Source organism: Ammospiza nelsoni, chromosome 1 (genome assembly GCF_027579445.1).
Source record: "Ammospiza nelsoni isolate bAmmNel1 chromosome 1, bAmmNel1.pri, whole genome shotgun sequence".
Classification (NCBI taxonomy): Eukaryota; Metazoa; Chordata; class Aves; order Passeriformes; family Passerellidae; genus Ammospiza; species Ammospiza nelsoni.
In genome coordinates this window covers 55,487,375-55,501,361 of record NC_080633.1, presented here as the reverse complement: position 1 = coordinate 55,501,361, position 13,987 = coordinate 55,487,375, and the positions used below count along the sequence as shown (strand labels likewise).

The window sequence follows — 13,987 nt, the reverse complement described above, 5'->3', positions numbered from 1 at the left end:
TTGTGGGATCCACAGATGGTGGTGTTTTCTTTATTCTGTCCCTATAACTCTCTTTCTGTTCCCCTCACCTATTTATTCCCTTCCTTCCTTCCTGCCTTCCTGCCTCCCTCCCTCCCTTCTTTCCCTTCCTTTCTCTCTCTCATATTTGCTATCAAATAAAATCCATACTATTGACTTTTTCATATGATCTTGTTTGCACCTTAATTTGGGCAGAGGCATTTCTAATAACTTTAATAACCAAATCTCAGCAATTTTACTACATAAATTTACTTCCATTTTCCTTCAGGGATGAATGCAGAAGCAGCACTTGATACACAGAGATGCCAGCAGCCTCCTTCTTGTCCTGGCCACAGAGAATTAAATGGTCTGAACAGGCTGAAACCTTTTCATCCAAAGTAGGAAAGGCCTTCCTCTAATCTCTGGCTTTCCTGGCAATACAGAGACCCCAGAGGAGACAGAGCAATGACCCTCAAGCCTGGGAGGAACAGTCTAAGAGAGATTCTGAGATTACAGAGTGAAAACTTAAAATGCTGTACTTCTCATATGTCCACATACTGGAGGCTGTCTCTGTCAGGAGGCATACAACTAGATGTTCACTAGTTCTCTGTCTTCTGACACTGAGGCAGAGTGAAGGGTCAGACAGAGAGTGGCACAAAGTGCAGAGCACATTTTCACTTGGCCATGGCTCTTTGCTTAGACAAAAACATTTCAGCAATAAATTCATACTTCTGAAAACTATAGTCTGCAAGAAACAACTTAATGGAACTTGTACTGTCATTTGCAGTGTCAAGAAGTATCCATAAACACCGATCCTCAGATAGCTGTATTTCAGTATTGCAACTACCACCAGAAAGAGAAGGAAAAAAAAAAGGTAGGTAATGTTTACATGCAATTATGAGACAAATGAAGATGAGTTTTCTTCCCATTCTTGCTAACAAAATAACCACACATTCAAATAAGTATTGAAGACACACATTTGCCACAGGAGAATGCTGCAAGCATGTTCAGCTTGATTTTCTGAACACTATGCAGTAGATGGCAAATCTCAGCTGCCCAAAAGCAGGAGGAATGCTCAGGTTTACACCAGTAAGCAGCAATCTTGAGAATCCATGCTGACACACCATAGGGAACTGTCACTCTAGATGAGCACTCCATTCTCGCAGTCTGATTTAACAAAATGCACCCAGACATCTGAGGGTGAGACAAATCCCAACACTTTCAGCCACAAAATTCTGGCATAGCATTTTAACACCTCTGTGAGCCTTTCAAAGTCTGAACTGCATACCAATGCATTAACAGGGTTTTTTCCCCTGTACATTTAACCATGCAGGAAAGGAACCACTACAATATTTCCATTAATTGTTCCACCTTTTGTAAATTAATATTCTTCAACCGCAACATAATATAAATGCCCTGACTTCTAGAATACTAACTGAAAGATTGAGATATTTTGTCCAAATCATATCCTGAATGGGTTTTATACAGTCCAGTCAGATAGCTCTGGCTGTAACATTTCCAAGAAAAATCACTTTGTTAGAAGCATTCTATGAAAGAGCAATGGTTGAAGTTTATAACTTACCTAATAATAAAAAAGTTCCTTGTAATGCTATGGATGCTACTCATGGAAAAAGATGCATATGTGCTTTTACCCAGTAAATCACAGGCAGTGCAGTTTGTATGACAACACAGGCGAATTCAGAATGAACAGGAAGACAGGTCTTTTGTAAACAAGGGAAACTGATATTTAGATTAGAAAAAAGGCAATTTACTTCTTAGCCACAGATCCAAAGAGATGAAATTAAAGCAAAGGAAACATTTTAAATAATACCCCAGGAATGTAAGAACACCTAGATATTCAGAAAACCTATTTGTAATTTTTCAGAGAGGAATTAACACCTCAGGAACCCTCAGAAATGTGTTTCCTTAATGACAGAGTAGTAGGTAGTAAAAAAAAATACTTTATCAAAGCATGTATTTGTCTACTTAGAGTCATCATCTACAGGGAAGGAAAAAGTCAGCATTTAGAGGAAGTAAAAACCAAAACTGAAGTCTCAGTTGCACCAATATGTTAGAATACAGAGGAATTATAAGTTACTATATCTTAAATATAGTAACTCCATTGTTTTGAGCTGTTCAGGTGACAGTGACAAGCTGCTTGTAGTTCTCACTTCATGTGAATGCAAAAAGTAGCAAGAAGCCTTTTCCTTTTCTGACTTAATTAAAAACAGAATACTGCAGCAGGCTCAGGTGAGGATACACAGATACAACTCATACTTCTCAACTAGCTGCTCAAAAAGGTTAGGGCACAGCGCAGGAGGAGGCAGTGCTTCCCCCAGCTCTTCACCAGACTCACTGTAAAGACACAGCATGCTGTGAGGCTGAGGCATCTTCACTGAATTGTACAGTACAAGTCCTCTGCCATTCTTAAAGCATGACAAAGGTGAAACATCATGAAAAAAAATTAACCCAGGCCTTAAATATTTAGAAATGCTGTATCTGTCCAATACCACTCCATAAAACACCTAAGATTTGTAAGCATTGAGACATAAAAGACATTATATTTCAATAGAGCCAAGATGTAAAGGCTAGGGCAATTACACATTACACCATTCCATTCACCTGAGAAAATCTAAGTGTTTCACTTAATCTGGAAGATATTCTTGCAATCGGTAAAATACTAGGCTATTTATAATCAATTTACAAACAGGTAAACTGATGCACAGAAAAGGATTTTCTCATGTCTGTTTCAAGAGCTCCTTGTAGACTTTCAACACTATTAATCCAGAGCAAATAATACCTGTCTTCTAACAACACTGATAGAGGATATGGATACAGGTATCCATATCCATCAAGAGGCAGACAGGAATATGAACTCAGGAGGCTGTGTTCTCTATCCTTGCAGAAAGCCCAAGCAGACATTTTCCTCATTTCACACAGGAAGAATCTGCCTCATTATTATGTCAGTCTCATCAGAAGGTGAAAACACATCCAAGAAAGTTCTCAAGCATCTTTCTGGGATTGTATGGCCCATGTTACCCTTGAAACTAATTTCACACAAAAGCTCTGTTACTAAGTACAAAGAGAGACCTTGACTCTGTGCTCCTGTCTAAGGCTGGCACAGGTACCTTACCTATTTCTCCAGGAACATGCTTGCCACTGAAACGAAAGCATGCTGTGACATTGAGGCAGTTCACTGGCTGCAAACCATCATGGCACTGAGGATCTGTGATATTGATAGATATGGGCAGGAAAATGGTGACATCCATGGTAATGACAGGCCTGGATCTGGAGATCAATAGAGAAGTAGAACTGAGTGACCATTCAGAAGGCAATTCTCCACAAAAGGAAAAAACAGCAAATTTGGTAAACTGCCCCATTTCAAGCAGACAGGAAAAATAAGAGAATGCATTTGAACTGTAAGACAAACTAGCATTTTATCTAGCTGGCAAGGGCTACTAGCATTTAAACGAAAGTGGCAATGTCAGCTTGAAGTTTAGTGCTCAGATACAGACTGCAGGCAGGCAGCTGAGGAAACTGATAACATGTAGTAACAATAATCATCTCCAGCAAACTTGTATAACCTTTCCTGATGACTGAAGAGGATAACAAAATTACCAGAACAGCAAACAGGAACAAGTTCATGCAAATGAGACTGGTTGCTAACTGTCTTGGATGAACAGGGACAGGTAGGGAGAGACTGTGGGTTTCCACAGAATGGTCTATAGGGAAATTTGTGACCTCAAAGCCAAGGAGAGACACAGAGGTTCCCCACAGGAGATGGATTCATACATAATTTTTCTGACAGCATAAGAGGGACAACAAACACCACATCCATGTTTTCTGGAGAAAAGGTTTGGCTAATTCCCTCCTGGCAAGTGATAAGGACTGAATACTCTTACCACACTGCTGAACTGTGTTTCAGGAATTATCCAGTGCACTGTGAACAAAAGCTTTCTACTCTTGCAACTCCAGCACCAGGTTATTGCCACCAGTACTCCAGGCTGAGGGAGACCTCAGCCAGAATCACAGAGCAAGCTGACTGCCTTAATGCACAGGTGTCTTGCTAAGGAAACTTCTCTGTCTGACCATCCAGGAGGTACACTCCAGGCAGTCACACTCCACCACCAGAGACTTTAACTGCTGGGACCAAAGCTCATTACAGTGTGTGGCTCCAGTGAGCCGACAGGTGCCCGCTTTGACTCCCTACACACACCACACCCACACAGTCAGACCAGGTTTCCCATAGGTTCATAAAGCCTTTTATTTGCAGTGCAGTAACACGGAAACAGCTGGAGGTGGTGCCCCCAAGGAGGAACCCCAAATAAAGGATCCCGTGGGCTTTTATAGCCTCACACTCCAAGCACATTAAAGCCTCTGCTCTGCTTCCTGTCAAGTCCTCAGCTCCTGCTATGTCTCAGTGTCCCCAGGTGTCCCCTTGCTTTGGGCTCCCACCACCCAGAGCTCAATCTGCAGTTCACACACCAAGCCACCTGCACTGAATGTATTCCTCAATAGCTTCCTTCCTCACACAACACAGAAGTCCCAGCAGCTTGACTGGGAAAAGCAACCCACAAACTCAGGCCCTCCTGAGCCACCTCCAGTGCAGGACTTAGCCCAAAAATTATGGGTGTTATTCTTCCTGTTTTCAATTCTGTATTCATTCAAGATGAACATGTTCTTCCAAAATCAACTACAGTAATAAAAAAAAATGTTCAGCAACCAGTAGATTCAGTTCTAAGTTAGTTCCAGCAGCCATGCAAGGTCAGATCTTGTAAACCACTCCAGGAGTCTCACCCCACAAGACACTTAAATTTAGAGGTAGGGGAGACGGAGAAGAGAGCAGGGATTGTGGTTACCTAATTTATATGAACTGGAACAAGATGCACATCAATCTGCAATACAGCTGCTCAGACTGTTTTACCACAGCCTGAAGTAACAGTGCAAGTTCACATTTTGAGATGGAGGATAAAAAGAAATTCTAGCCTCAGAAATATATAGGGCAGGGGGAAGGGAGGAAAAAAAGTCAGCATCCTATGATAATTTCACACCTTCAAAAAAACCTGCTTTTTCTGAATGGTTAGAGAGACATAAAAGAGTAAACGCTATAACTGATCTAGAAAAATATTTCTCCTTCAAAAAACTATTTATCTGTGATTTTTCCTTAATGCTATGTCACTTGGTTATTCACTGGGGAAAAACAACCCAATGCATCTGTCAAAGAGCCATACACACACATGATCAACAGAATGCGTCTGCCCCAAGTCAAGAAAGGCTTCCACCAAAGGTGTTAAATATCACTTAGCAAAACATTTGCTGGTTTTGGTTAAAGAACTTCACAAAAGCAGGAAGGGTGAGGGGATGCACAGGAGAGAAAAAGTTTCTCTCTTTATCCTAACTGCAGCAGAGACACACTGTAAATTGGCAGTAACAGCAATTAATCAAGCTGTTCACAAAGTTAGACCGTAACGCACTAATCTCCCCTGAAATGCACAAGCATAACTGAACACATGAACAGAGGTCATAATGCTGTTGTGATGTATGTGGTTTTAATCACAATAAGCCTTTCAGTTTGTCTTCCCCTCTCTGCAAGTAACATCAATGTAGGTGAAAAATGTAGGTGAAATGTAGGTGAAAAATGCAGTTTTCTTTCTAGCAGCTTCAGAGATGTGAGACTGTGAATTCCTCTGGGGCATGGCACACCTTTTCACAGAAGCAGTTTATTAGCAGTCTCTGCATATATGATGAAGATAAAGAAAACTCATCAAAAGCCTTGACCATTTGCCATGCTGATCATCAAGAGCATTTCTTCCCTCCCTCTCCTTTTTCTTTTACTTCAGTGTAACTGATTCAAATGCAAACAGAGCCGAGTTTTTCCTGACTTGAAGAGGAAGAAGGTTGGCACATCTGTTCTGCAGCTCCAGCATTTGTTTACCTGGGTCACACCATCCCTATATCTTCCATTAAGATGCAGGTGTTCCTAAAGATATCCAAGTATTGAAAGGATTTTTTTTATTTAATATTAACAAGTTTAACAAAGGAGCTACTGACGAAAATCCAGTTTTCCATTCTGTTACCCAGGTCACTTGCACTCTAACACTCCACCTGCATAATTTGGTGAACCAAGCTGTCCCACCTCTATAAGACAGAACAAGCAATTACACTTAACTCACAAACTCGAAACAGCAGCCCAGCTCCTGTGTGCACTGAAAACATACTCATATTTCATTTCCCTAAACACTCTTATTTCACTCTGCATCCCATTATAAAATTATATATATGCAAAAGTGTGTATCTATCTATCTATCTGTATATCTATCTATCTATCTATCTATCTATCTATCTATCTATTTATCTATCTATCTATTTATCTGTATCTGCAAGACTACATCCTGGCATCCTACACAGCTCATTTTTTTTTGCTCAACTGCATTTCCTTTAATCACCATTGATTTACTTTAGGTAAACATCAGAATAATAAAAAAGCCTTGTCACAAGTCAGGAGCAACCTTTCTAAAGAGGCACTGAGATGCAACACATCTCCTTTTGGCTCTAACCCTTTTTCTTCATAGACCAGGTACTATCCTGGTATTATCCCCCTCCCCTATTCTATTTAATTTAGACTGCATTCTTTGACACCATTCATGTCTAAGGTTTTGCTTAAAAAATAACCCAGCTAGCTTCCTCTGGCCACAATAAACTAGGGAGGAAACAGGACTGAGACCATTTAAGATATAAACAGAAAACAGAAGAAGACAACAGTAAATGAAAAAGATATCTCACCTCAGAAGTACCACATTGTCTGACAGGAAGGCTCCAACAGTCATATCTGAAAAGTTTGTAATATTGAGCAGTTACAAAGGAGGCATAAAATTCAATTCTCTCAAATCTGTTGCTAAATCACAAAGCATGAATCTAAAAACAGCATCTTCTGACTTGGCCAGTTTGTCCCATAAAATATCATTATGTCATAAGTCTTGTAACTAAAGGATTAGTTCTGTGATGTTCACTTCTGCTTCGTTGTTTAATTTTTATTACTACAGTTATATTATTCTCTACTTTTTCAGTTATTTTAAGATTGCCTTCCTGACAGAGCAGCTTCCCAATAACTTAAAACCTTGGCTGGATACTGAATCATTGTAACTGTCCAAATACTTTAATTAGACAATTAGTGAAAATTTTTATCAGGAGTTTTGAGTGGCAGAAGGGAAATGGAAAAAGCAGCTCAGTTTCACTGACCACCTGCAATGGCAGGAACTGGGAGCCGGAAAACAACCAACTGTGCTGTTTTCTCAGCCTGCTGATGTATTTTCCTGATGCTCTCACTGCCAGAGTAATTGACACACCTGGGTAACCATTGCTATCCATATCAACTCCCCCTGATATGGACTGGCCAAACATGCGCAGCTTTGGGTTTATTGTTTGTCCAGACAGCTTCTGCATAGAAAACACACAAGTGAAATTAGTAATTAACACAAAAAAAATCCTCAAAAAAAACCCCATTATCAAAACAAAAAATCCCAAAACATTTAAGCATGATTTCCATGGCCACTGGGTCTCTCTCCTGTGGGCTGGAAGTGTTCCACATCTGCTGTCTTGCACTGCAGCCCCTGACAGGAAGGCTGTCAGCTGCCCTTCTGCCCCCAGCTAGTGGGAGACCAGTGCTGACTTGAACTAAAAACCCACACCTGCATTACAATACCCATGCAGACCTCAGCAAAATAAGGAACACACCAAACAGATTTCTGCATGAGGAAAAAATATAACTGCACCTAAAAGATTTTTTCTTTTATTACCTAATTGCTGTGAATAAAAGTTTAAAGAAGCATCTTAACAATATTAATGACTAAACAGAAAATCATGCATAACCATTTTTTTTTCACCAAGTCTGCCAGCATACTCAAAATCAAAATGATTCATTCTCATCCCATTTGGAAATTTTGGTTTCCATCATCTATTACAGAGTATTTTCTGCCAGTTTGGATGTTGTATTTCCTTTTTGCCTCCCCCACACAAAGATTAATTGACTTCTAACATAGTTTCTTTCTTCTTTTAATTACTAACACAAAACATTGTCTAAATGATTTACATTGTGAAAGCAAATGTCTGAAGCAAATTAACATATCAAAATCTCTTTTTCTAAGAAGGCAATCAGCCAGCTTTCAATCATTCTGCTGGGCCACCAATGCAAGACCTGAACTCAACTTCTGACTGCAGAAGTTACAGACTGAGGAAACCATGAAGTAATTTTAATTCTGTTGGAGGTGCTTCACTGTTTGTGACACATGACCAACTTTTCCTGGCCCTCCCATAAAAGAATGCAATATTGGACAAAAGATCAGGCAGGAAATTAATGGAAAAAAAGACTAGTTGAAGCTAAAAAAGATATCCTGACAGTTAGTTTACAGGAAAACAGTGCTCCTCTGAGTACAGATCACTTCTTCTATTTGTGGGCAGGTAAGCTTAGGACAAGTGGAAGTAACTTCATCCCCACATTACATTCACATTCCATTTTTGGGGATCCCAGTTAGGGTGGTAAATCCCACCTGCAAACACCTAAAAGACATCTGTGGGTTCTTTCAGCCTACAAGACAGAAGAATAACGCTGCTTTTAAGTAACATAACTGAAAATAGCAGGACACAAAGCCAAGTCAGCTGCTTCTGCTAATAGCTGCCACTGAAGCTGCTGAAGAGACGTCAAAGAATGACACTTAGCAGCACTTTAAATGATGAAAACAGGAGGAAGGAGGAACTAACAAATTGAAAAGGGTGAAAATATATACCCTGCTGGACACACCCCCCCTCCCCACCTCTCAAAGCTTATTTCAAAGAGGAACTCCACAGCAGTAAAATGGATCAGGAATATAGTAATAAGATACAAAATGTCTTCCACCTCCAGGTTAAAATTCAGGGCAGACAGGTGAAAAGATGAAATTGTTACACAGTTTTGGTTGCACACAGGACTTGAACCAGCAACTTGTCTAGTGCCCTGCAGCAGACACTGGGAAATGGCAGAGGCCTGTAAGTGGTGCCCTCTTGGCTGCTCAGGACAAGGGACACTGATAGGAACAGTTTATCAAGAGTCAATGACCACATACCCTGCCACACTCTTGAGCTGAGTGTTTTTCCAACTGACCAAACAGAGAGACATGCTCTATCTGCTGGCCTTGCTCCAATGGGGAGGGAGAGATCTAAAACAGGATGCCTTCCTTCCCACCCTGCTGATCTGTCCTTAAAAAATGTGAAATTTTCCCAAGAATGACAAAAAAAAAAAAAAAGTGCAACTAAAAATCAAACCAAATCAAAAAACTAAACCATACTAAATAAAACAAAAAAAAACACCCAAAAAATCTGATCCTTTCCACCAAGAACTGGAAATCTCTGGAGTTTTCAGAAAAGAACCTCCCAACCAGTGGCTCTTGGCAAAAATCAGGCAGAATCCTCCACATGCCATACATTATGAATACTTCTAAAATTCACTGAAGAGTCACTTAACTTCCCTTTTCTCAAAAGCAGTGCATGCCATATACATGGTAAAGGAAGGACTAAACTATTATAGTCTGTTGAAAGAGTTGCCAGTATAACCACTGAACTCTTTAATTCTGTGTAACTGATTTACTATGAAGGATCCCACCCAGCAACAAAACAAAACAACCAGAACATCAAACACAGAGAGAGAGGGAAGAGTCGGGCTTTCAGAACAATGAAATGTGCTAGACAGAGACTATGAGACATGTTGGGCAGCATGAGCATAAATTTATCTTCTCTACTGCCTGGCTACAGCATCTAAATTGCACTCTGTTGTCTCTGCACAAGACACCATAGCATATCCCTAACAAGGTTTTACTTCATCATAAGTGGGTAAGGGGGATGGCACCTAAGAATGGCCTTCTGACGTATTGTCAGAATGCAAGAAGGCCAATAAAGTGGGTAAAGAGACACAAAAGAACAGTAACTCTTCATTCTCACAGTCTGCTTCTACAGGAAGAAAGTGCAACCTCCCAGTTTCCCACGGGCCTCTCCATAATTTGCATGCTCAAACCCTTTCCAGGGTTTTCATTTTTTCTCTGCATTAGTATTATCCCTATAAACTAACACTCAACTTTTGAGACTCTGCTTGCTTCAAGAAGATATAGTTGACATCTGAAACAAAAGACAGTAAAAAATGCCTCCTTGACTAACATAATTTTACCTTTCAGCATAGATACAGACAAACTTTGGGAGAAGCTGTCTTCAAACCACGACTGAGAAAAGGATATAGAGCTATGACAAGGTTACCTATCAAGGGACCCTTAAGTATTGTTTATTTCTGCAGGTCCTGGGAAAGTGACTTTCAGATTGGGATCATAAACAGTAGCATCACATACCATAGAGTACTGAGGCACAATACCATTGGCATCCCCGTGGTAAATGTACACTGCTCCTATGTAGTTATCCTCCTTAGGCGCTCCAATGGCAACATCTGTAAAACAGTGCAGATTTCACAATCCATTCCATTAATCCAACTTTTCCCTAATTTTAGGATACAGCTATCCACAGGAAAACAGCTCCCCATGAAAAGGTGATCATCAGCTTATACGAACCTCAGTAGAAGAACTTATTTGATTTAATTAAGAGCTCACATTAAGATAAACTTTAAAAATACAGAAATGCATATGAATTTGTACACATATGTATGTTTCACATAATCAGATGTTGTGCCTAATTAGACACATGTTCTTTTACAAAAATGTATTTGTCAACCAGCAACCATACTCAAAAAAGTGAATTTAGAATCCTTTCATAACCAAATCTTCAACCTACGAGAAAATCAGCTTTGTGAACCAAGACAAGACTAGCAAAATATTTACTGTAGCAGTACATTAAGGTTGGTTGAAAATCCAAGGCTACACAAAGAGGCTGGGGATATTAAATGGACAGGCAAGAATTTAAAACAACTGCTGAGAGTGACTTTTCAAATTACAATTGATCCAACTTAACTGCAAACTCCCACAGAGAGCATGATCCCACGTCCCATTCTCCTCTCCTACGTGGATCTAGTGACTATGCTATCTGCTAAAATAAAGCTTTTCACAATTGCTTCATACCCATGGACTGATCCAACTCCCTCTCCAGTCTCAACATCACCGTGACTGACTATAAATATTAGCAAATACACACAAGCACATGTCCAGATGCAGAGGAAAAGCATGTTCATGATCTGTGAGGGCAACCTGCAACGAGGCTGGGTTAGGCTTAATGGGATACTGTGTCCTGAGTGGCCTGGAAGAAATAAATCCAGGTGCACACACTAAACTGGCCTTTGTTTAGAAGTCCTTAATCTGCACTTCCAGAAACTAGGGCAGAAAAGGAACACCGACGTTTTGTTCTCACCTACTGCTCTCAGAGCATGGGGTCTCACACTGAGCATCCTGAGAATGCAGCAGGGGGAGAACAAAGCAAAAAAGAGAAATTAATAGACTAGGTGTTATCAGGAGTGAGAAGCTACTTCTGAATTACACTTCTTGATAAGAAATGAGATTATGTCAACAAAACCAGAAAGACTTGGAAACATTGGGAAATGGCCAAGAAGAAAGAAGTCAGACATAGGTTTCTGTTTTGTTCAGGGTGAGGGTATCTACAGCCTTTTATAAGCCATATGGGAAATAAGAAAATACAACAGCAAGGAAAGCAAAGCAATGTTACTGTGACCTGCACAGACACAAACTAAACCAACAGCAAGGACAGTCAGCTACAAAACGCTTTAGCACACAAATCCTACACAAGCAGATTTATCTTTGGGTTGAACCCAGGTGCTGGTCGGGTCTGGATAAGCAATGCATGCCGTGCAAGACTGACAGAGTCACCAGTGTTGCTCACCCTTATGGAGAAATGGCCCTGGATGAAATGGCACTGACCTGGGAAGCCGTCGTCATCGATATCGCCCAGGGCAGCCATGCTCTCCCCAAAGTGCGCATTATAGGCACTGTCACCGTCCAGGGTGAGCTGCTCTTCCAGCACTCCCTAGCAAGCAAGAAATAAAAAAAAAAGTCAGGGAAATGGTGAAAGCCCTGGATGAGGCAAGCCTTCCCCATGGAAGCTGCACATGTGATGTGGGAATGACCTGGGGCAAAGATGCAGCCTGTCTCTTGCTCTCTTTGCAGTGACATTACCTGGGCCCTAGAAATCAAATTTACTTGTGTTTTAAATATTCTGGATTTTAGTTTTAAAGGGGAAAGGGAAGACAAAGGAGTGCATGACTTAACCAAAATACTAAATTAACTAAACAGTAACCCAGAGGTGTAACTAAATGCAGTCACAGGGATTGGTGAATCATGAAAGTTTACAGATGCCTAAAACGCAACAGCCCAGAGTTTGCTCTTCTCACAGATTACATCCAAAGACCAAAATCCCCAGTCCAAGTTTATTCAGCTAAACTCTAGCAAGCTAAGGAGCATTTTTTCCTAAGCAAAGAACATTTAATAATTGGATTTGAAAACATTTTAAGTACAGGACAGAAGGATTAAAGCAAAGTCCACCAAAAGCCTTCTTAAATTAAGAATAAGGAAATATATTTAATGAAATAAAGAGACTGAGAAAAGTTGAAAATTAGGTAGCTTTGTACTACTATGCTGTGAGAAGCCTTATATGGCGCTGGTATTTCCTGTCCACCCACCTTCTGGTCAGATATGTAAGATTTATTTTCTTACTGTCTTCTCTTCAGGGGAAATGAACATTTCCACAAGAAAAAAAAATTAGTTACACTGTCTGTACCCACCTCAGGGTTGTTTTGGTTTTGCTTCCTTTGTGAATGAGAATAAGCTACTCTCTGGAACATGTACTAAAATCTTTTACTCAGCTGCCTTTGGAGAAAATCCCCCATAATGAAATTGAAACACAACAGATAGAATACAGGCAGGCTTGTATGTGTGACTCAATTCTTTGCAGTTGTCACAGGAAAGGGCAAAATATAAGCATTTTAAATGTAGCATCATTATGCGTGCTTGTTTTATAATACAGTTTTCTCTGATCCTCTGCAACAACCTTTTAAGCAATGGCGCTAGCAGAATGAAACTGATGCCATTATGATTTTTGCCTTTTTTTAATATACCTTTTATGTATTCTTAGTGGTCTTAGCATGCACTATTGTAATTCCTTACCTCTGATAACTCAGCATAGAACTGGTATTGTGTCAGGCCAGAAGACCAAACATCCTAGAGACCTCACGGCTGGAGGCCAGAAAACACTACGCTATGTTGAGAAACCAAGGTCCCCTTTAAAATACATCCTGCAAATTAAGATTAGGCCCATCCAGGGGGGAATTCTTCAAGATGGGGAGATATCATGCTATTCATTCAAGCCTCTCATTGGGGCATCTTTGTTAGATATGGTAGATATGATAATTTGTAAGGTCTATAAAATTGTACATGATCTATCATGTGTGTGCATTTTGGCACATTCCACCCTGGCAAAGTGGGGCACCATAAGGATGCTTTTTAAATACCAAGGTAAAAACCCTTTATCCCTTAACTGTGTCTGGCTCTTAATTTTTGGGACCAAGGAAAAGGCATCAGAACAAAGTTTAAAGTGTCCACTGCTAAAATAAAGCCCACAATCCTGCAAGCCATTGCTTGTGCAAGTAATTCTAACACTCCTGGTGAAGGAGTAAAGAACCTCATACTAGCTTCTTGACTATTTTATAGAAGATAAACATTAACTCATGTGTACTCTCACTGTGAGCAGGAAATGTTGACTATCTGTTTGGCATTCTGGACCCTATCAGTAGAACTCAACAGCAACACTGCAACATAAAAGGTGGAACCTCCTTAGGATAAAGCTGAAAAAGTAGAACTCAATTAAAGGAGCAGTAATAAAAAAAAACTACAGTAAAAACACTTCTCAAGTCTCCTAAATGCTAGGACTTCTGGTGAATTTGAAGTCTAGCATAAATAAACTCAAAGTTCACTAAATATAAACCTATTTCATTTTAGTCCATAACAACTCTTCCTTT

General features: G+C 40.1%; 1 protein-coding gene across 3 annotated transcripts in view; it reads right to left on the bottom strand.

Annotated features, from left to right (window-relative positions):
- Positions 1-13,987, bottom strand: part of ITGA9 (integrin subunit alpha 9) — a 209,616-nt gene that overhangs the window by 163,725 nt on the left and 31,904 nt on the right. For all 3 annotated transcript variants that reach the window (XM_059481708.1, XM_059481717.1, XM_059481726.1), the window contains 5 exons: positions 11,895-12,000; positions 10,365-10,459; positions 7,344-7,434; positions 6,781-6,826; positions 3,131-3,285 (listed from right to left, as the gene is read on the bottom strand). In XM_059481708.1, the coding sequence (XP_059337691.1) occupies positions 3,131-3,285; positions 6,781-6,826; positions 7,344-7,434; positions 10,365-10,459; positions 11,895-12,000 (493 nt within the window). The remainder of the gene's footprint in view (positions 1-3,130; positions 3,286-6,780; positions 6,827-7,343; positions 7,435-10,364; positions 10,460-11,894; positions 12,001-13,987) is intronic.